General features: G+C 45.5%; 1 protein-coding gene across 3 annotated transcripts in view; it reads right to left on the bottom strand.

The window, feature by feature from the left end:
* Positions 1-24,541, bottom strand: part of Rptor (regulatory associated protein of MTOR complex 1) — a 348,484-nt gene that overhangs the window by 177,021 nt on the left and 146,922 nt on the right. For all 3 annotated transcript variants that reach the window (XM_076543891.1, XM_006987711.4, XM_042283303.2), the window contains exon 5: positions 1,685-1,831. In XM_076543891.1, the coding sequence (XP_076400006.1) occupies positions 1,685-1,831 (147 nt within the window). The remainder of the gene's footprint in view (positions 1-1,684; positions 1,832-24,541) is intronic.

The following is a 24,541-nucleotide window of genomic DNA, read 5'->3' as shown; positions in this document are numbered from 1 at the left end:
CGTTGTTTATGCAAGAGACTGAACAATGGCCATTATAGTAAGTGTGAAAGAGAAATTTGAGCTCAGGCTACATTGCAATTTTAAAGAGAATGAAGATAAAAGCTGAGCTAATTATAAAACACATGGCATAACACGGCACCTCCTTCCATGTACCACATCGGCTAACGTTTTACTCCGTTTGATCTCCTTCATGATGAATGGGTCCACTGAACTTTTTTTTTAACTTCTAAAATTGATGTATATAAATCACTGTTTTGCACTTAATGAAGTGGACAGTGTTGGTGGCTGATTATCCTTGACAACATACAGAGAACACACATGGTCCCGGCAGGGCAGCACACAGCACTGGGAGGCAGCCGTTAATGAGACGATTGCACAGTAACTGTGCCTCTGCTGGAAGGGGACAGGCCCTGCCCAGTGTGGTTCATTAACTAGCCTGACGGGCTCTCGGCTTCCCTTACCACTCCCCAGCTCAAAATTCTTTGGTACCTTTATTGGCATTATAAATGAAAACAACAAAAAAACAAAAAAACAACTCTTTACAGTATTCTTGACACAAAGTGTCTCGCGGCACTGCAGTGTTTCCTGCTGATGAGCTAGCTGGCCTACCCTAGGCCGGCCCAGATGAGATGGCTGTGCGCGGAATAGCCAGCTGGTGACACAAACCCTGACTGTTCCCTCCTCTTCTTGAGCGTCTAAAACAAAGAGGCCCATGGGCAGCGCTGTGGCCCTCGGCTCCACGTCTAAGGGAAAGGGTGTCACGTTTTTCAGTCACTCCCCTGCAGGCTCCACACAAGGGCTACATTTACACACATAAAATATTAAACAGTAGATCTGTTAATTTTAAGTTTACTAAACAGAATTTCAAATTTTGTTGCTGATTCCTTCAGTACTCTCCTCTGATGAAATGTGAAAAACATAACAAACACATTAAAATTGAATAGATCCAAAAAGGCTTGAGGAAACATACTGAGGCGATTTTTTTTGTTCTTGGATTGAGAATTTCCTGTGCTGCAACCAATCAGAATTCATGAGCCCCCAGAGGCCACAGACTGTTCTCACCAGTGCTTCTGTGCAGCCCACTGGATGGAGCCTCTTAATTGAAACTGCCTCTTCAATTTCTCTTTAGAACTCACTGTTTAATTTAACCATCAAATATTAATTAAAACAACCAGGCAGAACATCACTTCATTATCCAAGCAGTGCCCAGACTCCAATTCCTGACGACGAACCTACCTGGCAGCCATTCTGGGTTTACCATTTAGCTTGGCTGTTTGGGTTAAAAGATATAAAACTTAAAAGAAAGGGGAAAAAAAAAAAAAAGGAACAATAGCAAAGCACACTTGTGGGAACAAATACTAGAATCGAAGAAATGTGCTCATGTTCCTTAAAACAAATGTGCCTGTAACAGTTTAACACTAGCTTAGTGAGCAAGACCGCCTACCTATTAATATCACCCCTTGATGTTTAGATTAAAAACGGTAGGTACATTGGCTGTAAGAAGCACCTCCCTAGCTCTCATCAAACATCCCACCTCAGCCTCAACACATTGAAAACTTGATCACACAAAGACCCAGCTTCCCAATCTCACTGCAGAACCTTTTCCACACAGGCTCAAGCGTGTGCATGCATGCACACGTGTGTGCATACATGCACTCACTACGCTGGCCTTTGAGTACCTCACCTCCAGCTCTTGCTCCCTCTGCAGTGCAAACTGCTTGAAGGACTTCACGATGAGGCCAGCATTGGAGCAGTCGTAGACAAAGATGGACGGGCTGCCCATCCAGGTCTGCAGGTCGTATATGGACAGAGGGATGTACTGAGTGTAGTTCTGGAAAAGAAGCACAGGTCACAACGGTCACATGACGACGTGTCACGAGCCCCGGCTCCTGACTAGCACCTGAACCCTGGAGAAAGCAGAGCACAGTGTCTGGTGTGGGCAGCCATTCATCACCACCAGCCATATAAAACCACACACTGAGTCTGACCTCGACTCCAGCAGCACCACAGGACAGGAGGTGTTCAAGTCATGTCAGTAGCCTTTATACTCTGGATTCACCCCGAGGCTGTGACTGTGAACTCACACCCACCCTGGAAGCCCTTCCATGTGCAGAAAGAGCCCTCTGAGGCCCTCCCTCCTACCCCCGCCCTGGTGTGTGCACAGAGAGCCTCTGAGGCCCTTTTGTGGCTGCTCCGCTTGTGCAGCACAGACAGCCGTGAGGAGTTTAGATTCACGTGCTTTCTTCACTGCCCCTTTAAGTCCAGTGAGTGAGTGAGTCTGGCTCTGTACAGTGTTTATGTTGATCACAGAACAGTGACATACTAACACTAAGTGACCAAGTGATACACTTTCTGGACACACTATTCTGTTTACCTGATTGCTAGTAGATAACAGGAGAGAAAATTCTAGTCCAATAAAATGAAAATCCTCTTTTAAACCAATGTTTTAAAGCAATTCTTCCAAAACCAAACCAACACAACAACAAAAAGCTACCCTGTACTCACTCACCCTTGCTTGGACATCAACAGTGTAAGTGGTGAGCCAGACAGTTGACTCCTAGCAGCTGAGCCACAAACACTGACCCTGTGGTTGCCCACAGCTCAACAGAAGAGAAGACAGCTAAATAAGGCCTGCAGAGAGGGAGTGTCCAGGTGGCCAACAGGAGGTTGCCCCACACAGCAAAGAGCCAGGCACAGTCTTCTCCCAAGGACAATGCAAAGTGCTGCCAATGGGGGTGTGTGTGGCCATCCCCAGCTCTGGCGAGGAACACTCCATCCAGGCTCTGGCTCTTCCTAATGTCACGCTGTCCTCATTTGGCAGATTGTTTACAATCACAGGACTCTGAGAGAGAACACCTGGAAATGTTCGCTCTAAATAAACACTCTCAGAAGGATTCTAAAGACACCAGTTCCCTGCCAATGGCTCTATACAGCAATGCCAGCCCCATCAAGATGCCCGAGGGTTTTGTCCTTTAATGGAATTTGACAAGCTGATTCCAAAGTAAGTGCAGAAGAGAAACGCACAAAATTAGGGGGAAAAAAGTTTAATAAAGAATAATGAATAGAGATTCGCACTACCAGATATTAGATAGGCTATAAATTTATGTAATTACAGGCTGGTATTAGTGAGGGCGAGACAAACAAATCAACAGAGAGAAGGCCCAGAAATAGACCCCATATATAACTGTAATGAAATGGCATTTTAAATCGGTAAAGAAAGAATGAATGACTCCAAGGGTAATGCTGGAATCTAACTAACCATTTGATATTGCCTCAGACTCTGTACCCAAAAAAGCAGAGCGAATTTAAAAAGTGTAAAAGCAGAGTATTTTTATTTACTTAGGTGTAAGAAAAAAACTATCTTAAACAAGTTACAAAATCTAGAGGTCTAAAAGAAACAAGAGATATAAACACACACTTATGACTGGCAGCTTCAGAAGGAAGGAGTCACAGTTGAACTGGCAAGAAATGTACGCTGAGAAAGTATGTGTGAGCTTCAGCTGCAGACCAGCAAAGGCCAGACAATAGCAATGACAGGCACAGCAAAGGAAGAAGAAGAAGAAGAGGAGGAGGAGGAGGAGGAGGAAGAGGAGGAGGAGGAGGAGGAGGAGGAGGAGGAGGAGGAGGAGGAGGAGGAGGAGGAAGAAGAAGAAGAAGAAGAAGAAGAAGAAGAAGAAGAAGAAGAAGAAGAAGAAGAAGAAGAAGAAGAAGAAGCAGCAGCAGCAGCAGCAGCAGAAGCAGCAGCACTGATGGTGGTGATCTGGGGAGCAAGCTACGCAGCAGCCAATCAGATGACAGCAGAAAAATGAGTCAATCTATCTACCCACCTACCTATACAATTCCTTCAACAGACTGAAAAGAAATAAAAGATAAATAACGCTTCAGAACATGCTGACGAATGAGCTGACCATGCAGAAAGGACAGCCACCACTGTGACAGGCTCTGTGTTCAGGGAGGGCACATTACAGCTCCTCCTTTATGTATATGTTCTGTAAGACTCTTTACAAGACAGGATGCACACAGGATTCCCACCTCCTGCTGGGAGGGAGGAAGTGGGCTTTTTTTTTTTTGGGATCTCAGTGACAGGCCTCAATGTCCCTCCTGGGCTGCAGTATATGAGCAAGGCTTCATCTGTGATGCAGGAAAGGTCTCCCCAGCTCTCCCAGGCTGGGGGCCAAAAGTAACCCTGTAACGTGCAGAGCCCCACACAAGTAGCGAAGACTGGCAGTCTGCAGTCAGCTGTTTGCACACATCCTACACACTCGAGGCCCCAACAGGAACGGGAACGCAGCTCACCAAGTCTGTGCAGCTGCTGATGACGAGTGACACTGTAGTCTACACTGTGTTCCAGGTGCAAGCCCACAGGTCCCCCAAACAGCAAACAAGCATGAAATAAAGTAAGTCTGCTTTTTACGTTTGCCCAAATGCAAAGTTACATTTAAATTTCTAAATCACAGAGTTATTATTAGTTGATTTATTAAAATAAAGAAGGCCAGATACATTAGAAAAACCTCATCTTCCCTGATACAACAGCAAGGTACAGGGTATCACCCAAGCAGGTCCTAAGAGACTTTTCTACTTGCTGGTACCCACCCATAGGCAGCACGACAAAGGGCCCTAGAACTTCCACATTGGTCTTGGTCCTATACCTTTAGTTATGAGGGACTTTCACTGCATCCCATCCATATAGGTGACTCACAGAGTGGATGGCTTAAGTACATCAACATGTCTCTATAGAGATGGGCTACGAGAAGCCTGTTTAAAAGCAGATTTCTCAGTGGTCACTTTCCCCAGTGACATTTCTCCACCTCCATCCATTGCTTAAAACTGTGCAATGCATCTCAGGCCAGAACCACTTAGCCCTCAACATCTGAAGATCTCCAGATGTGGCCAAATACCCCCAAGAAAAACTTCCTGGCTGAAAAGGAGACAATTTCATCAAAATCATTAGCTGTATGGTTTAGTGAGACAACAAATTCAGAAGGCTGTGATCCCCCTGGGGAAGCAGAACCCACTGTATTAAATCACCATGAAGAGAATGACCTCTGAGAGCTAATCCTCACTAACAAGTGAATGGGGCTTCCAGTACCCATCTTGGAAGGACTGCCAGGGGCCTGTCAAGTACCAGGCCAGAATTAAGGCCCTGCAAACCATCCAAGTGCAGCTTCAAGCACAGCCTCAGCGCCCAGGGGACCAACACCCAGTGGCAGCAGGAACAAAAACCAAAGCAGCAACATGCTCATTGGGAACATGCCTCTATTCCTAGAGCACTCCCACGGCGGGCAGTGGCACAGCCCAGCCCAGCAGAGACTGGGGAACACGGGGTGGGGGTGAGCAGAGGGCTGGCTCCACACATGCCTAGACTGAAAGAGCAGGGAAGCCCTAGTCAAAGAGCCAGAAATAGTTTAACATATATATTCATTAAATTCCACTTTCTCAGAAAGGTATATTGGCACATGCCTTTAATCCCAGCGATCTCTGTGAGTTCAAGGCTAGCCTGGTCTATAGAGCTAGTTCCAGGACATCTAGAGCTACACAGTAAAAACCCGTCTCAGAGGAAAAAAAATCCACTTTCTCTGACATAATATTAAACACTGAGAGGAAAAGTCCACTTGCTTTATCAGACTGTCACTGTAGACTGCATCAACCATAACAGCAGCCATGGCTGGGAAAAGCCCAGCCTGCAACAGTGCACAGAATACCTCCCCACAAAGGCCAGGTCAACCATGAGAAAGGTCAGCACCAGGGAATACATGCCCTGCACCACTGGTAGACTTCTGGGGAGTGGCGCTGAGCTCTGATTTCAACTGTACAGCAGATGGCAATGCCAAATACCTCCTACGCCTGGCACTGCCCCAACACCGAGCAGAGAAGAAGGCAAAGGTGACCAACAGGCAGCCATGCAGGGAGGCCAAGCACCACGCAGGGAGGGAGGGCCAGGCAGGACCACAGTGGGGTGGTGGGGAAGGAGGAGATCTAGCTTTGAGAGGTATATGTCCTAAGTAGGACAATCAGGACAACACAGTGGCATCACAGCCCCACTGTTGCGCCTTGGACAGGCAAACCTGGTCACACGGGGAACAATGGCTTTGAAAGGCAGCAGAGGAGTGCCATCAAGTCTCCTAGGGAGTGCTGAGCCCATAGGTGCCACTGGCCTACAAGTCCCGAGATACGGCTGTTGGAATGGGTAGATCCCACCATGCCCCACTTCCCAAAACTTCTACCAGATATGGCTGTGGACAATGGGCATACAGAGGAAGAACCACTAACTGATGGCAAGGGGGTCTGGGTAGCCTCTCCCAGGCTTGCCCACTGCATGAAATGCTCAGAAACACCACCGTGAGCTACCACCTGGTCTTTTTAACACCTGTTAAACACTCTGTGGTGGTGTTTTTCTCGGCACAAGTGTCATAATGTCAGAAGCAGTTATGAGGAGGGTGCATGGTGATGTTCTGCCTCTCCTGCCTCTGGGGACTTGGTCTGGCTTCTGACTTACCCAGAAATAAGCCCAGACAGCAGGTGACTCACATGTGACCAGCTGCAGCCTCTGCTGACCTTTTTTCCTGGTGCTCTCTTCCTCCTTTGTTCCTTCCCTCCTCCTTTCCCTAGTTCCGATGCCTCTGAGAAAGCAGGGTTCCTTGGGTTTGCCTAGTCAATGGCTCTTGCTCTCAGCAGACCAGATTTCCCATATTTTCTCATGCTTCACTATGCCCGGTTTTAACAGGTACTCTTCCTTGGCCTCTTTGATGTATCTACAAGCAAAGTTGCCTCCCCCTGAAACAGCAACCACTCCTTAGCTATCTCTCAAACATCACCTAACAGTCCTCTCCAATCCCACGTTCTTTCCACTTCACCCAACTCTGCCTACCACAAACACCTAGAGCACTGACACCCCATGGTCACGAACATGCCAAGAACCCACATTTGGTTTTTCAGTATGATTCTTGGGTGGACCTAAGATCAGTGTGGAAATGTCTCACATCAGAGTTGATTACAGAGGGAATCTTGGAGGAACTTGCAGCATCTTACAGAACTGTAAAGAAGGCACTCAAAGAATGATGAACATATCAAAAAGACTGCATGTGGTGTAATGTGAGAATAAAAGTATCTTAAACTATTAAGGGAGGGAGAGAGAAAGGAAAGGGAGAGGCGTGGGCAGGCGGGCAAGCAGGAGCAAATAAAGCTTGTTTGTAGTCAGAGGGCAGAGCTAGCCACTAGTTAACCACAGAAGTCTGGAGGTCTAAACAGAGAGGAACAGGAAGTGATAAGAGGGTGTCAGATCCCCTGAAATTGGAGTTACAAGCCATTGTTAGCTCCCATGTTAGTGCGGGGAATCAAGCCAGGGTTTTCTGAAGAGCACTCAGTACTCTTAACCACGGAGTCATCTCTCTAGCCCCAGAAAGCTCCAATTTCTAAGCAGCATGCTGTGGTGCGATTCCAGGTGCCCGCTTTGGCATGTGCGTGAGAACGGGTTAGATCCAGAGACTAGTTCAGCTGACGGCCTTACACAGGACAGCAAAGCCTCCACGGCTGACAACAAAATACATGCACTTTGTCTGTCTTCCTCCTTTTTAAAAAAAAAATATTCAGCTAAATATACTGACAGATGGATTCTTCATAAAATAATAATAATAATAATAATAATAATAATAATAATAATAAAAACCAGCCAGGCAGTGATGGCGTACACCTTTAATCCCAGCACTCAGGAGGCAGAGATCTCTGTTAGTTTGAGGCCATCCTGGTCTACAGAGCAAGTTCCTGGACAGCCAGGGCTATACTACACAGAGAAACCTTGTTTCAAAAAAGCCGGGTGTCAACAACAGCAGAAAGAATCCCTGAATCACAGAACCTTTTCCAAGGATCTGCCTGACCGAATCACCCACAGGGCTACTCTGCAGTACAGGCCCATCTTGGAAACAGGAACCTGGTTGCAAAAGTTAGCTGTACCACACTTGCTAATGTTTATATAAACTCAAAAACAAGCAAAATTAGCTAGGCAAGGTGTCCTTCACCTATAATTCTAGGACTTGAAAGGCTGAGGCAGGAGGATAGCGGATTTAACCCTGAGCAGTACAAGACCTTGTCCAAGCCAAAGTGATTTTCTAAGAGCGTGACACAGTACTGTGGTCAAGAGACAGCGGGCTCGGGGATAACCCTCTGACAAAAAGAAAATACATTTTTAGCTTTAATGTCAGGGAGCAAGTTCACAGGTGCACCAGGTTCAAACTGCCAGAGTTTCTATCTAGTGCTAAACACCTGCTCTTCGGTGTGTCTAGTCTCAGTGTGGTCCTGATCTCTTTCTTTCATTCCTGGGCATGAGGTGAATGAACCTCTTTTGCCACATGGTCCTGCCACGGTGTACTGTACTGCCACAGGCCCAAATAATCAGGTCAACTGTCTCAGGTGCCTGTCACAGAAACGAAGCACTGTTCCCATGTAAGCACACGTTCTAAATTAAACATAGCTGGAGTCTGCTACCTCTAAGGCTCTCAGGTAACCAAAGAAGAATTGGGATGTATTTCTAACCACATATCCAGGAATTCCATGTGGTGGTAATCTAATTGTACTGAATTATTATTTTGATTGTATGTTAATAAATAAAGTTGTCTGGGGGTCAGAGCTATTAGAGCCATAGCAAGAGTGTGGCGGTGGTGGCACACGCCTTTAATCCCATAGATATCTGTGTGTTCAGGGTCAGAGCTATTAGAGCCATAGCAAGAGTGTGGCGGTGGTGGCACACGCCTTTAATCCCATAAGATCTCTGTGTGTTCAGGGATACAGTCAGCATTGGAGACATATGCCTTTAAGACCTAGGGGGCTGTACATTCAGACAGTGACGAGGCAGTCATGTGTTTGGGTTTACAACCAATGAGAAGGCAGAACAACATACTATAAAAAAACGAACCGACAGGAAGTAGGTCTCTTTTCGCGAAGCTGGGACAGCAGGAGGAAGGGTGAGATTTTAGCTCTGAGCTCTGACTTCTCGGCTTTCTCTTTTACATTGTTTCTGTGTTTCTTATTTAATAAGACGGTTGGTTACATCTACAATTCCAAGAACAGTAAATGCTGTAATGAACCTATGTGAAATCAGTATGTACAATTAAACATTTAAAACAATCATGTTACAGTGCAGTAGCCGCACACTTGGCTCATGAACATCCAAGCACACAGTAACTGAAGCTCAGAGCATTCAGAGAACTGCCCGCCTTCCTTACCACAGACATGCTACCTCCCAGAGGCTTGGGTCACACCTGAGAGCTGTGCAAGAGAAACTCAGTAAACACCAGCATAAGCTCTGCTCATTCAACAGGAAGGGGTCATGGTACAATGGGGTGACTGCACTTACAAGCCTGAATGAGAATGGAAAAAGCAAGTTATTGAAGACATGAGCCGTGATATCAGTCATTAAAAACAAACAAACAAATAGCTAGGAGGGAAGAGTGCAGACCACAGCATCTGCACAGGCCCCACACAGCAGAGAGCACAGCAGGAGGACAGCTGGAGCAGCTGGCAAACAGGAGGGGAGAGGGAGCAGAGTGGAAAGAGGCGGGAAGGTGAGGGTCCACCTGAAGAGAACAAAGAGAGGTCCTTGAGTAGGTTTAATCACACACAGTACCTACCCACCCTAACCCCCTTAATCACACACAGTACCTACCCACCCTAACCCCCTTAATCACACACAGTACCTACCCACCCTAACCCCCTTAATCACACACAGTACCTACCCACCCTAACCCCCTTAATCACACACAGTACCTACCCACCCTAACCCCCTTAATCACACACAGTACCTACCCACCCTAACCCCCTTAATCACACACAGTACCTACCCACCCTAACCCCCTTAATCACACACAGTACCTACCCACCCTAACCCCCTTAATCACACACAGTACCTACCCACCCTAACCCCCTTAATCACACACAGTACCTACCCACCCTAACCCCCTTAATCACACACAGTACCTACCCACCCTAACCCCCTTAATCACACACAGTACCTACCCACCCTAACCCCCTTAATCACACACAGTACCTACCCACCCTAACCCCTTCTCCTACAATCAGAGGAACACAGCAGCAACTGTCCTGCAAATGTAGTTTTTAGTGGCTCTAGAAACATCTTATTTAAAAAGTTGTTAAAATGTGGGTGAAGGTAACTCTACTTTTCAGCACCAAAGAATTTCTTTATAAATTTATAAAGAAAAAAAAAATGCCAGCTGGGTGGTGGTGGCGCACGCCTTTAATCCTAGCACTCGGGAGGCAGAGCCAGGCGGATCTCTGTGAGTTCGAGGCCAGCCTGGGCTACCAAGTGAGCTCAGGAAAGGCACAAAGTTACGCAGAGAAACCCTGTCTCGAAAAACCAAAAAAAAAAAAAAAGCCAAAGTTGTCCAGGCTTTCTCTAAAGAAACAGAATTTTTGCTGAAAGACTTCTACTACTGTTAAGCAAATGCAAGAAATTCTAAAAAGAGAGGGGTCAAGCTCACAATAAAATTAAGGCTTCTGTCTTGGACTCTTCTGAATTCCTGCAAAGTAACTATTTCAACAAATGATAATGTCTGGTGTGGGTGACATAATTATAAAAGTCACAAGTAATTTATCCAACAAATGCATATTTTAAAACCTACATGATAAGCCAGGCAGTGGTGGTGCACGCCTTTAATCCCAGCACTCGAGAGGCAGAGGCAGGCGGGTCTCTGAGTTCAAGGACAGCCTGGACTATAGAGAGAGATCCAGGACAGCCAGGGCTATACAGAGAAACTGCCTCAAAAAACAAAACAAAACTCTATGATCTGTCTTTCAACAGAAGCAGCAGCTAACTGTTTACTCCACACCAGAGGAAGAGGCAGCGTCTATTATAGTGACAATGTCATGTAAAAAACAAACACACAAACTATACGTGCTTGTGTCTGTGTGTACATGTGTGTACGTATATCATGGAGTACATGGTTCCTCAACTGTAAGGAAGGACAGGCAAAGGCAACAACAACAACAACGTCAGCACCCTCAGTGTTAGGACTCTAAGGCCCTGAAATTCAATGTGGAAGTCACTGACAGCCATGTCCGCCTTACAAGTACCACTTCCTGATACCCAGCATTTCTGGGCCATCCTCACATACTGCTGGCTACTAAACATCCAGGGAACAACTGTGGTAGGGAGATCCTCAGAGAGCAGGTATGCAAACATGCCCTGCACAGAGACAGGAACCCGCCAGAGAGGGAGCCCCTTGAGTAGTGGGGGACCCAGCTACTGTGGGCCCTATCTTTACAACTGGACAGCTTTCCCTGTCGCAGGCCCAAACTCCAGATTGATGGGAACTGCACCTCCCTGTATCACTGAGTGGTCCCTCCCCAGCCTCCTCATTTTCCCTCATTTCTCCTCTCTCTCTGGTGGAGTGTTTCCTGTTGCTGTGACAGAATATCATCAATTGGGTCACTGATAAACATATGTACTTCCTCACAGCTCTAGGATGCTGGTATGCTGGCACCTGCTGAGGCTTCTTCCTGAAGTTCTGGCCTTCCTTCTTATAAAGTCACATGTGCTTACAATAGGGCCTACCTTTACTTTTGTTCCAAAGACCTCATTGGCACCTCTGTGGATCTTCCCCTGATACCCACATGCTGGGGACCCAACACCACCTGTCCCTCTTCTTCTAAGTGCACACTCACAGCCCAGGGCCAACATACTACCCAGGCACAGATGACCACCAGCCCCTTCTTCTTCCTGTTGTTTCATCCTGGTCACAATCCAGGCCTCAGCTACTTCCTCCACCTCCATCTGCAATCCACCACACTGTCTACTACTGACTTCCTCAACACTCAAGTTCACCTTGGCAGCTGGATTTTAGTATATTACCATTTTTGTCCCATGCTGGTCTTCCTCTTTCTGTCTTCCCAAATCCATCAATCTGGAGGAGGGAAGGATCTCAGACACCACCCGGCCACGCCCCTTCCCCCAGCACCCTGTCTCATCTTTTGTCCCTTCTAATCTTTGGTAGAGTCCAGGTTCTCACAGCACAGAGTGCTTTTTCTCCTAACACTGCAAGCTGTGTTGTTTCTCACAGTCTAAGCGCGCGCGCACACACACACACACACACACACACACACCCTGTAGAGGGCTCTCATTTTGAGGACTTGATCCCTGGGAAGGAAGGGAGGTTACTGCTAAACCAGGCTCTGCTCTTTTCCAAGGGCCATTTATCACCCATTCATCATGCTGACACAATCAGCGGGTTTTCTCTAATTTGACTCAAAGACCAGTAACTAGCAGGAAACAGGAAACTTTGGTTTTAGTGTGGTCTCCATGATGTCTTATCTCCTTATGTCCAAAGCAGTCAGACACTGTGAGAGACACTGTGAAGAGCAGCTCCAGACTCTAATGGCATTACTGGAAGGAGGCACAATCTGGATGTAAACAAAACAAAACTTTAAAAGTATCCTAAACTAAAACGTAAAGCCACAAAAACTCCTGTGTTCAGTGCATCAAGAAGAGGTGAGCAGAGACACAGCCCGCCCTTCTAGGTGAAGTGGCTTTAGCTTATTAGGTGCACAAGCAAAGATCAGAAATAGCTTCTGTCATATTGGATTGTGTAGAGCAGAGAAAGAGGTGTGCTGAGTGGGAAAAGCCATTCTCTGCAAAGAAAAGAGGAGTTTAAAAACTAGTTAGAGGTACTCCAAGAGCAGACTGACGCTTCTCCATAACCAGTGCTGCACCTCATGAACTGCTAGTGGCAATAGCTGTGGGTGCTACCTGCCTGACAGACTAGGAAGCCAAGGACAATCAAGTGCTGAACCTGGTTTTCTACACAAGTCAAGGGGAGAACTAGGGGCAGATAATGGCGATTTACAGAGAAAAGTGTAGCGTTCAGACAAATATGTTCCAAGTATTTTAAATATTACCTTTCCCTACAGTGTATTATTTATAGTAGCACTAGCTTCGCTGTGGTCAGTGAGTAGATTTTAAGGCTAATGGATTTAGCAACAGGCCTGCACAGTATTACTGAAGTTTTATGTTATCTGTACCTAGACAAATACTAGTCTATCTCAGGTGGACAATGACATGAAAACAGAAAATCAATGAAAGGATCAATCAACGGGACAACACAGTGGAAAAAGCAAAAAAGATCTTTGCACCAGAGACAAATCTGCTTTTATGACCAACTATACACTGACTGGGGCTGACCTATGGCAGGAGATAAGCCCTCTTAGATGCTAGGAGCCTAGTGTCTGCAAACACAAAGACCTTGCTGCTATGGAGAACCAGATACACACAGAGGACCAAAGGGAAGTTACAGAGGACTAAAGAGGAGAAAGAGCTGGCATTTGGTACACTCAAGAATCAGAAAGCACATGACTGTTCATATGACACATGGTTAGGTTACCTCTACCTGCAGTCCACCACAGTGCCCACTGTGACTGGAGGGTTAGGGTTAACAAAATCATAATCCTCTTGTCCCAGCCTCCAGAGTGCTAGAATTATAGGCATAATTCACCATAACATTGACTGTGTTTCTTATACTTGCTGGGTGAATGTAGCAGCACTGCTTACTAAATCAGGGTGACCAGTAACACTCTTCAGATCTTTTCCATTAAGACCTTTTTAAATAGGAAAAATGATGTTCTGCCTGGAGTTTTCTTTTTGAAAAAAGTTTAACTATCACTTTTCAGCATCCATACACCCAGGTAGGTAGTGACTGTATTTCCTTCTTCCCTTCTGGACACATACAGGATGCCTGCTTGTCATTAGGAAACGTCTCACTTCATCCCCAGTGGTACTTCTCATGGTCAAGTGTACTTGGCCATTGTTAATATGATCACATGCTTGCTACGAGTGACTCTGCAATGAAAGACCTACTCTCTTTACTTGGACCGGCCTTCAGTTATACCTGTACCTTTCAACCTGCTTTCCTGATTCTGACATAAACTCACAAAGAAGCAAAGAAACTAAATCAGAACCTGGACATTCTAAAGAGTAACTGATCTGAACTCTTTAGTAATAAAAACAATGTCCACTATTAATAAAGACAAGCCACAAACTGAAAAGACCTACATCTGATAAAGGACTAATGTCTAAGAGGTACACGGAATTATTAAAACTCAACAAGCCAAGCAGCTTCCTGTTTTTAAAGTGGGCAAGCCCAGAATGTGGCTGAGTGGAGCAGGCGCACACACAGAACACACAGGCTGTGGCTCCACACCCAGGGTAAAATAGACCTGAGCAGACACCTTAGCAAGGGAGACAGCAGATCATGGTCAGACACACGAAGAAATGCTGAACACTACTCTGCCATACGTCACGGCCTACTAAGAATTATAAACTCAACAGCAACAAGATATCACTACACATTTTGCAAAATGACTAAAATCCAGAATGTTGATAGTGCCAATGTAGGCAAACATGCACCAAAAGGAGCCTTCACTCAATCCTGGTGGAAATGCAAATGGCACAGACACCTTGCAGCAAAGTCTTGCAGTACAAAGCTAAACATACTCTGACCATGTGCACCAGCAATCATGAACTGAAAACTTAAGTCCATATCAAACATTAAAAATTCCAAGTCAGAAAGCAGAAGCAGAAAGACCCATGAGTTCAAGGACAGCCTAGGCTGCATGAAAACCTGTCTCAAAATAAATAAATAATCTCTGAGCAGAAGTATAAACAGTATTATTCATAACCAAGGAAAAAGTCAGAAGGTACTGAGCTATTTTCAGAGCCGAATGCAAAATGCAGAATTACCTACTGGTAAAAGAAAAAGAACTGAGCTATCTAGCCAGAAGACTTGGAGAGCCTTGACTACAACTGGCTAGTAGGCAAGTGAGGCCACTCTGAAAGCTATGTGCACACTAGATGACACCAATTCTAGTGCATTCTGGAAAAGATAAAACTATAAAAAAAAAAAAAAAAAAAAGAAGAAGAAGAAGAAAGGGAGGGGGAGGAGGAATGAGGAAGAAAAGAGCAGTGGAGAGGTGGAGCACAGGGGGCCTGGAGGACAATGAATGAAGTCTACATGGCACTAATGCTAGGTGAATGGTATACACATCTGTGAGAACTAGACTGCCCAACAACAGTGAACCTTATCGGAAGGCAGGGCATAGCCAGTAAGAGTGTACCCTAGTAGCTTATCAATCCTGGCAACTGCAGACGACAGAGCCAGACTCTAACAGGAGGCTCCAGACTGTTCACTGTCTGTATAGCCAATAAAGCATTCCACAAGTGAAGGCCTACTAATGTTTTTAAAGACTGATTCAAACTATGCTAATTCATTAAAGGAAGTCATTAAATTAAAACTTCATTTTAAAGGCAGCTAAAGTCAGGAGAGAAATTGGGGACCAGAAGGCTAGCACACAGTGACAGAGACCAATCAGTCTGGAGAGTGGGCACAGGCACAGATTCTGTGGATGACTGGAGAAAGATGTGAGTGTGGGCGCTGTATGAAACCAGACTGTGAAACTGGTGATGGTGCCCCTGGTAATTTAACAATAAACACTATGCTTAGGTAAAAAACACCCATGCTCCTAGTGTCATGAACTGAGTGTGCAGGGAACACTGTTGGTTTTTATGCAGCGGCGCAATGTTATTCATTAAGCAGCACTGTTATAGTGCAAGAAAAGCCACGAGGTATGACAAAACCCACTACAAGAGTTTTATTAGGAGAAGGGAGGGACACAAGGGAATGTGATCAGGCCTGTGGAAGACATTATGCACAGAGGGGGAGGGAAAGGGGGAGGAGTCTGTGATCTGCTTCTTATGGATTCCCCTGCACATGAGCATATGGGCTTATGGAGCTGTGCCATACATGCATATAAATTGCATGATCACGCAGTGCACGGATTACTTGGCTACTGAACTGCGCATATGTGGTCATATGAGCAGCTGGAGGAGTGGCAAGGAATTACAACAGACACTATGCTCCACAGAGCACATCCCACGTATCTGAGGTCTCACTGCTCTGTCCAGCTTCTGCAGCACCTCAAAGGTCACATCTGGACTCCTGACAAGACTGATGAAGGTACATGTGGCCCTCATTAGAGTGACTAAGAACAGAAAGACAGCCTGTGTGCTCAGCCCTCAGGAGAGACACACACCCCACCACTACCTAGACAAACATGGTGGCAAGGGGTACTTTGAGAAACATGTGTCAACAAATTCAAAAGCTGTGTTGAACTGTTGAAAGGGTTAGAAGAAATGAGCACCCACTTCTAACCACGAAAGGCCCCAGCGCAGCAGCCAGAGACTTCACAACAACCTAGCCCTAGGAAGTCAAATGCTTCAAATCTTACAAATGCAGAAGGAAAATGCCCTATTCATTTTCTCAGGCCACAGAATATTGATTACTCAAGCCAGACAAAGTTACTTCCTAGAGTAACAAAACTCTAGGAAGAGCTCACCAGGGAACACAGATTTAAAACAAATCTCAGCAAGCTGGATAAAACCATGTGTGACAAATAAGCCAAGAGCAGGTGTGCAGCACTTAACAGAGTCACACATCATCAAGTAGCACTGTATCCGTTTCAGGAGAAAAAGCATTCTGCCAGTCTTAACAGAAATACATGAAAACAATTAGTGGAATTTTCCAAAGGGCCTGGGAAGACACTAAATCTAGGGTGGGGGTTGGGGGGTATCTGAGGAAAAGAATCTCTGTACACCATGCCCTTTTGCCCGTTTACTTTATTTCTCTACAACAAACTTCTATCTACACAGCTGCAGCTCCATCCTCGCATTCAGCTCCTCTCTGTTCCTACTTTTCCTGTCTTCTCAGAGTCCTAAGCTATTATGCTTTTGACCTCATCGTGTTGTGCCCAGATCGTGACCCCCAGAGAGACCACCAAAGACGAGCATGCCGGAATGCAAAAGCAAGGTTTAATTCTGGATATCCAAAAGCAATACAAGCCTAGGCAGGGACTTCGTCCAATACATCCAACGCAGTGGAGGCTGGAGGAAGCGCCCACCTGTCTGCAAGCTCAGTTTTTAAAGGGAAAAGTCACAAGGTTACATCATTTAGGGGTGCTAGTAGGGGTACAATTCTGATTGGCTCGCTTCTAGGGACTTCTAGAAATTACTTCTAAGGGAGTGGTTGCCTGCCACCATTTCTCATTGGCTGCCCTCAGGTGGAGGCATTTCTGTGATCAGTTACCCTGGAAACCAGGGAGAGGACATTCCATAGTCTGGCAGGCATTACCTTGTGACTATCTTGTGGCTCTGTACTTTTACACTTCCTGGTTTCTGGAATCTGAACTGACTGGTCTCAGTAACTTCTGGCCTGTTCCAGTAACTTATGGCCTGTAGCTAAAAGGAGCAGTCTTAGGCCTTTAGTTTTGGGGTGAGAACATTTTGGTCTTATTTTGGTTCCACATTTCCCCCTTCTCATGTGCCTAATGGAACCCAATCATGGGTTTTGGACAGTTAGCTCCTAAGTATCCCTCTCTAATAATGGCCATGTATAGTTAGCCATCTTGTCTCTATGCCAGGGAGTTTTCTTTTGACCCAGCATTTCAGCCTTTTCTGAACAGGGAATATGGGTGATGTTCTCTTCTGGAACTGCTTCGAGCTGGCATTGGGGCGCCGATATCAGGGGGCCCCAAAAGGCTGAAAAGCTAGTCAAAGACTGGGCAAGGGGGCATTTGTCAGAAGCATGTAGCTGCCTGACCCCATAGGGACAGGGAAGAACCATGTTAGCTGGGCTGGTCCACGTCAGCTTTTAGCAAGTTTGGGGCTCACAGTCATCTGGAGCAGTGGAGTCAGCAACTGAAACCTGGAGGTGACTGCCAGCCAAATGGAAATCTGTTGAGACAAATTTAAACTAGGAACAGAAGTTAAAATTTATGAACTTATTTGGAACCCTTAGGTCCATACCCTTAGTAATGGGAAAATCAGTAGTCCCAAGACCAGGAGAGAGGAAAAATACCATCTTTAGGAATACTTATCTGGGGTCCTTTCAACCTCTGTGAAATGGGTCTAGGTTTTTATGGCTCTTTTGATCCTTTGAGGCCTACTTACAAAATGACATAAAAGTTTTAGATACATTAGTATTACCAATCTGTACTGAAATAGACAAAGCATGTAATGGGTATCTTGTAAAACAGCAGAAAAGGACTCATGCCTTTGAGTCCCAACAAGTTACATTTAAATATGACATCTAAAACAAATCCAAAATATTGAGCTTGTGACTGAACAGTAAGTAGTCATTGCTCTACCAGCTCATCAGGACTCCTAAATGTTAAGCTCTGAACCATAGAACAGGAGAGTAATCTGAAACTTATCTCATTTTGGACTCATATCTGAACCTTTATGACTTACTTAGAACATTTTCCTAAAAGTGAGCTAACAAGCTAGCTATGGCCTTGCATGAGGATCTGGTTGATGCTGCCATGCTGACAAAGTTAGAGCTAGCCTGGCCATCAGTACTGTCAGAGATCTGAGAAGGATAAACTATATCTGAGTGCAGACCAAGAAGCTTTCAATCCTATAAATTACAGGGACCAAACCTTACCCAGGTCTCCACAGCGTTGGAGGCACCAGTCAGAACAACATCAATCTTCTTCCACCATCAGGTCCATAAGGCAGAGTATTTTTCCTGTGGAATCGGGACATGGAAGACTGACCTTGATCACGCAAAAGGGTGCAATCAATTCCAGTGTCCTACTGCTTGTCCACAGTCTGGGCTGGGTCCTGGCGGCAGGCGTTGCATTGGGGCATCTTGCCCTGTGGTCAGCGTTGTCATATTTCAGGCAGAGACGTTGTGGTGCCTCGTACGTAATCTTCTTTGGAGACCCTGGGTCACTGCTAGGATCTGGAAGCCTGTCTGATATAGTAAGCTTTTAGATCAACATTTAAATGCCATATTCTGCAGATCTCTGAAGTATGAGGGCTGTCCAGGTATATCTGAATAGACAAACTTTGTTTCTAATTACTTGTTTCAAGCTAAACCCTGAAAACATATGCAAGGGACTGAGTAAATGAGTAAACTTATCCCTGTAATACTTACTCTGACTACAATTAAAAAACTTGATTACTTATGACTGACTATTTATGTTCTCTAACAGTCTACAATAAGTAGCCTAAAAACAATGCTTTTAAGTTGAAGCTCTTCTAGCATCAAATACAGGTTCAGTAAAGAAACCAAAACAAAATATCAATATAAGGAGAAACATTTTTTAAGCCATTGGTTTTTAACTATAAAAACTGTTCTTAAAAGACTGATATCTCTCAAATGTCTTTCACCACTGCAACTAGACTCCTTTTGGAACTCTAGTCCTGCCATACATTTGCAAACCTCAGCTGTTTCCTATGATTCCTTTATGTTGCAAAGTTTGGCTGCCAGAGCAAGGTATATTCCTGTGAATAAAAGCATCGATGTGCAGCTTTAATATTAATCAAATACCTTATTTATTAAACATATGTTGCCATCTATTTAAATTCTCTAGAAACTTGCTGTTGAACACTTGGTAAAGATATAAGTATTAGGTGTTAAACCGAGTAGATCTTTATAACCTTAGTAAAAGATGGCTGCCAGCCACGTGGCTGCCCATGAGGTCACCAGCCAAGATGGAGGGAGCCATGTGGTTGCTGTTTAAAGCTCGTTTTTCTAAACAATAATTACTTGCACACATACACACAGTTGGATCCAAGTTACACACATACATACATACATACAGTTAAAGCTTGCTTACATTTTCAAGTCACATGCCTGTATACATACACACATAAGCAGTTTGCAGAATCATTAGCCATTTTTAAGATGAAAACCAATAAGAATTAACTTTCAAATTCAGTATTTGCAGGTATAAGAAACCATAACAAACATCACATCCCCTCTGACCTTCTACAACCTTCCATGTACCCTCAGTCCATTCCTTTGATCCCTCAGACATTTACTCCAGACAAATTCCACCCTTTTCTTTTCCTTCAAAACAGAAACTCTTACCAAAGTCTTTCTTGCGATTTCCCTCAGTACTCTAGAATATATTGTAAAGTTACAGTATTTTAAACAAGAACAGAAATACATGCACATACCATAACAAGAATAACTCTCAATTTGCATCAGCACTGTACCGCAGACAAGAAACTGTTGGTGACATTCCATTCTTGGAGCCAGACCTTGATCAGGTTTTAGCCCCAGGGCAGGTCTTGGGAGCCCCACCCAACAGCATGGAAGAGGAGGACGGGGAAAGCGGGGGAAAGCATGCACCATGGAGACAAAAGATTGCTGTTAACCTCAGACCCTCAAGTACACGAGAACGGCAGACTGAAAGTGACTCCATGCCCTGGCTGGGCCCACAGACCTGTAGGCCACTCCTCAGCTGTGACCCTGGAGGGGCAGTTAGTTCTCCACCAGCCCCCACACTAAGCTCCTTGAGGCTCCTGCTGGCTCCTGCCAGCTCTGCCCCAAGTCTACACAGGAGCCCAGCCAGAACCTGCCGGCCATATCTGGGCCCCACAGTGCTCACAGCCCACTCTAGCACAAAGCCATGCCTACTTCCCATGCAGCCAAGCCTCTACTCCACAGCTTTTTGAGCGAGCTGGGGCCCCGAACCCGCTGCATCTAGGCCCCGTGATGCTCACGGGCCGCCTAGCCCTCTCAGCGGCGCCCTGGGTCCCTGAAGTAGCAGCTGTGCAGCCGCTGCCTGCCGGCTGCTGCCTGCTGCCTGTGCTCTGGTCAGAGAGAACAAGGAAGCAATGTTAGGTTAGTCTGTGCCAGTTCAACCACCGAAGGGGTCTCCATCCCTTCGGCTGGCAATCGGCCCACAAGTCCCAATGCACACACAAGCTCAGGCATAAAACACTCACACATGTGGCCACAGTTCTCACACATTTATACATTTATGAAAGTATAACAAATAACACTGACGAACAAGATAGGCAGACAAAAAGGAAGAACAAGGGCCCTACAGATGGTCCAGGCAGACGAGAGTCCGGAGAAGGAGCCTCGATAATGCCCAAGACCTACAGATGGGACAGGGACAATTCAACAGAGTCTCCCGATCCCCAGATGGATCCAAACAGACGGACCCCTCACGGGCATCTCCCGATCCCCAGACGGATCCAAACAGACGGACCCCTCACGGGCATCCTAACAGACGGACCCCTCTTGGGCGTCCTATGACGGGGGGACCTGTGAGGACCCCCGCGTCCTGATGAGGGGTTGGAACGTCTTCCAACTCCTCCAGCGTCACCTTACAGGCGCGTCCGCCAAGGTGAGCCTGTCAGATTCAACCGCCGGCTTCGGATAAGAGAATGAAAGTAACAGGAAAACACAGACAAGAAAATGGAGCGCTCTTACCGATCGGTGCAGATGAACCTCCGGAGCTCTTAGGGGTCCCGGCGGGGGGTCTCTGGGGATCCCGGAGAGCCCCCAAATGTTGTGCCCAGATCGTGACCCCCAGAGAGACCACCAAAGACGAGCATGCCGGAATGCAAAAGCAAGGTTTAATTCTGGATATCCAAAAGCAATACAAGCCTAGGCAGGGACTTCGTCCAATACATCCAACGCAGTGGAGGCTGGAGGAAGCGCCCACCTGTCTGCAAGCTCAGTTTTTAAAGGGAAAAGTCACAAGGTTACATCATTTAGGGGTGCTAGTAGGGGTACAATTCTGATTGGCTCGCTTCTAGGGACTTCTAGAAATTACTTCTAAGGGAGTGGTTGCCTGCCACCATTTCTCATTGGCTGCCCTCAGGTGGAGGCATTTCTGTGATCAGTTACCCTGGAAACCAGGGAGAGGACATTCCATAGTCTGGCAGGCATTACCTTGTGACTATCTTGTGGCTCTGTACTTTTACACTTCCTGGTTTCTGGAATCTGAACTGACTGGTCTCAGTAACTTCTGGCCTGTTCCAGTAACTTATGGCCTGTAGCTAAAAGGAGCAGTCTTAGGCCTTTAGTTTTGGGGTGAGAACATTTTGGTCTTATTTTGGTTCCACAATCGTTGTCCTCTGTTCCTTCGTCCTCCATCTTTCCTTCCTAGCTCCTTACCCCTGGCTCTGAGAAATTCTGCCTTCTTTTCTTCTCTCTGGCCATGCGGCTCTGCCTACCATCTACAGAAATGGCCTTTTTCTTTCTCTCCCTGTGACTTGGCTCTGGCCAGGAATCCTGCCCAGGTCTTTACTGCACCTGGTTATGCAAAAAGCCCTATTGTCCTGAGTCAATAGCTCTGCAGTGCTACTAGGCCTGAAGCCAAGGGATGGTCTGAGCTTCATTTGCACAAGAAACAAAGCTAAGCATCTACAGCTTCCTGTCTCCTAGGCCCTGCAGAGGTATTAGTTACCTAGTGGATCAGTAGTAAGTCTGAGAAGCTACACTATTTGCCAAATGGCCTAGTAGTAAATGGGCACACAAGAATTTCATAGCAGAAGACAGCTGATATATATTAATAAGCTAAATAACACCAAATATTCCTTGATAAATGGCTTCCTCTTGAAGGATACTTTGGTTGGTCGAGGTATAGCTTATTATATACAGCTGGATCTCTATAATATATTTTTGCGGTTCACTGCAAACAATGACTTTAGAAAAGTCAATATTTACTCATAATTAAAAACAAAACCATTAGGACTGGGCGGTGGTGGCGCACGCCTTTAATCCCAGCACTCGGGAGGCAGAGCCAGGCGGATCTCTGTGAGTTCGAGGCCAGCCTGGGCTACCAAGTGAGTTCCAGGAAAGGCGCAAAGCTACACAGAGAAACCCTGTCTCGAAAAACCAAAAAAAAAAAAAAAAAAAAAAAAAAAAAACCATTAGGAACAGATCTTTTTTACTCTGACACCAATACAACAAAGGCTTTGGTAGAATCAGCATCCACTCATGATTTCTGACATCGAGGTAGTAAAGTTCTTAAACAGGTAAATAATTGTTTCCCCAGGCGGTGGTGGTGCATGACTTTAATCCCAGCCCTTGGGAGGCAAAGGCAGGAGGATCACTTTGAGTTTGAGGCCAGCTTGGTCTACAGAGCGAGTTCCAGGACAGTCTCAAAGAGAGACCCTGTCTCGGAAAAACAAAACAAAACAAAACAAAAAAACAAGAAACAAAAACAAAACAACAACAAAATGTTTCCATCCTCCCCTTCCCCACAAAAAGCCTCCTGCAGACCTCACAGGAACCAAGTATTCCTAACAGAGGAGACAAGATGCCCACACCCATCACTGCTTCATTCTCTTGGAGGCCAGCAGTGCAAAACAAGTACATACAAGGCACAAAGCAAAGGGGAAGAAATAAAAACACCCATTCGAAAATGACATCATCTATCAGGAAAAGCAACAGTACACACTGACAAACTATGAGAATCTGTAAGAGTATGGAGCCCAGCCTTCCCATATACCCCAATAAGAAAATAAAGAAACATATACTCTTATGAAGAAAACTATATCATACACTGACAGATACTTTAAAAGACCACAATTTGAAAGACTTAATACTGTGATGATAATCTGTAGTCATAAATATGACATATTTCATCAAGTATTCTTTTTCTTAAGATTTAGTCTTACCTGTGTGTGTGTGTGTGTGTGTGTGTGTGTGTGAGAGAGAGAGAGAGAGAGAGAGAGAGAGAGAGAGAGAGAGAGAGAGAGAGAGAGAGAATATGTATATATGCCACATTTACATAGGTGCCTGTGGAGTCCAGAAGTGGGGAGTGGATCCCCTGACGCTGGAGTTACAAATGATTGTGAGGCACAATGTGTCTGCTAGGAACTAAACTCAGGTACTATGGAAGAGAAGCAAGTGCTCTAACTGCGAGCCATCCCTCCAGCCCCACAGTCTTCTTATGGAAACAAACAAATGGATGTACTATTTTCTTATTAGACCAAAAGGCCAAGATTAACCAAAACATCAACAAGAAGAACAAAGGGTGCTTGTGTCCCCCTAAACTAAGAAACGCTGAAAACCAAGATACCCAATTGGCACAGAACACACCCCAAAGCTAAAGAAGCCTGACCCAGGTCAAAGCTGGCATGAATGGGGAAGTAGCAGTGGACTGTGAGGACGAATCCAGATCCCACCTCATACTACATAGGCTAAAAAGTTCTGGGTACATTAGAGACCTAACTACAATTGATTAAAGGACAAAACCTTGAGGAAAGCTTAGGTGAGAAGCAGTTTGCCCTGAGAGAACAGCAAGTGTGACCCGTCCAGCATAAAAAAAAAACCCTGTCTATCATAGGACACTGAAAACAGAATGAAAAACAATCATAAATTTAGAGAAGACAGCCATAGTTCATAGGATGATGAAGAGTTTCTGTGTAGAATATAAGGAGTTCCAACAAATGGTAAGACAAAGGGAGACATCCAAGAAGAAAGGCTGTGAGGCTAGCAATCAACAGCACTCATATTCAACAGGTTCCAGGGAAATCTTAGTTTTAACAAATGTATCTTTTCCACACACAGCCAATACAGTGAGAAAGGAGGTATGTGGGACAGAGAGAAGACCCATCTGATGCTGCCCTGCACAAGAAATGTGGAAGGACAGGCAAAACACAGCATCCCATACAGCTGTGACATGATCAGACACAAAGTAGCACTGGAGGTCACGCAGTGACGAATCTTTAGGA

The sequence above is a fragment of the Peromyscus maniculatus genome, chromosome 8, assembly GCF_049852395.1.
Source record: "Peromyscus maniculatus bairdii isolate BWxNUB_F1_BW_parent chromosome 8, HU_Pman_BW_mat_3.1, whole genome shotgun sequence".
NCBI classification, from domain to species: domain Eukaryota; kingdom Metazoa; phylum Chordata; class Mammalia; order Rodentia; family Cricetidae; genus Peromyscus; species Peromyscus maniculatus.
Note: the sequence above shows the minus strand (reverse complement) of the source record. Positions and strands in the feature narration are given on the sequence as shown.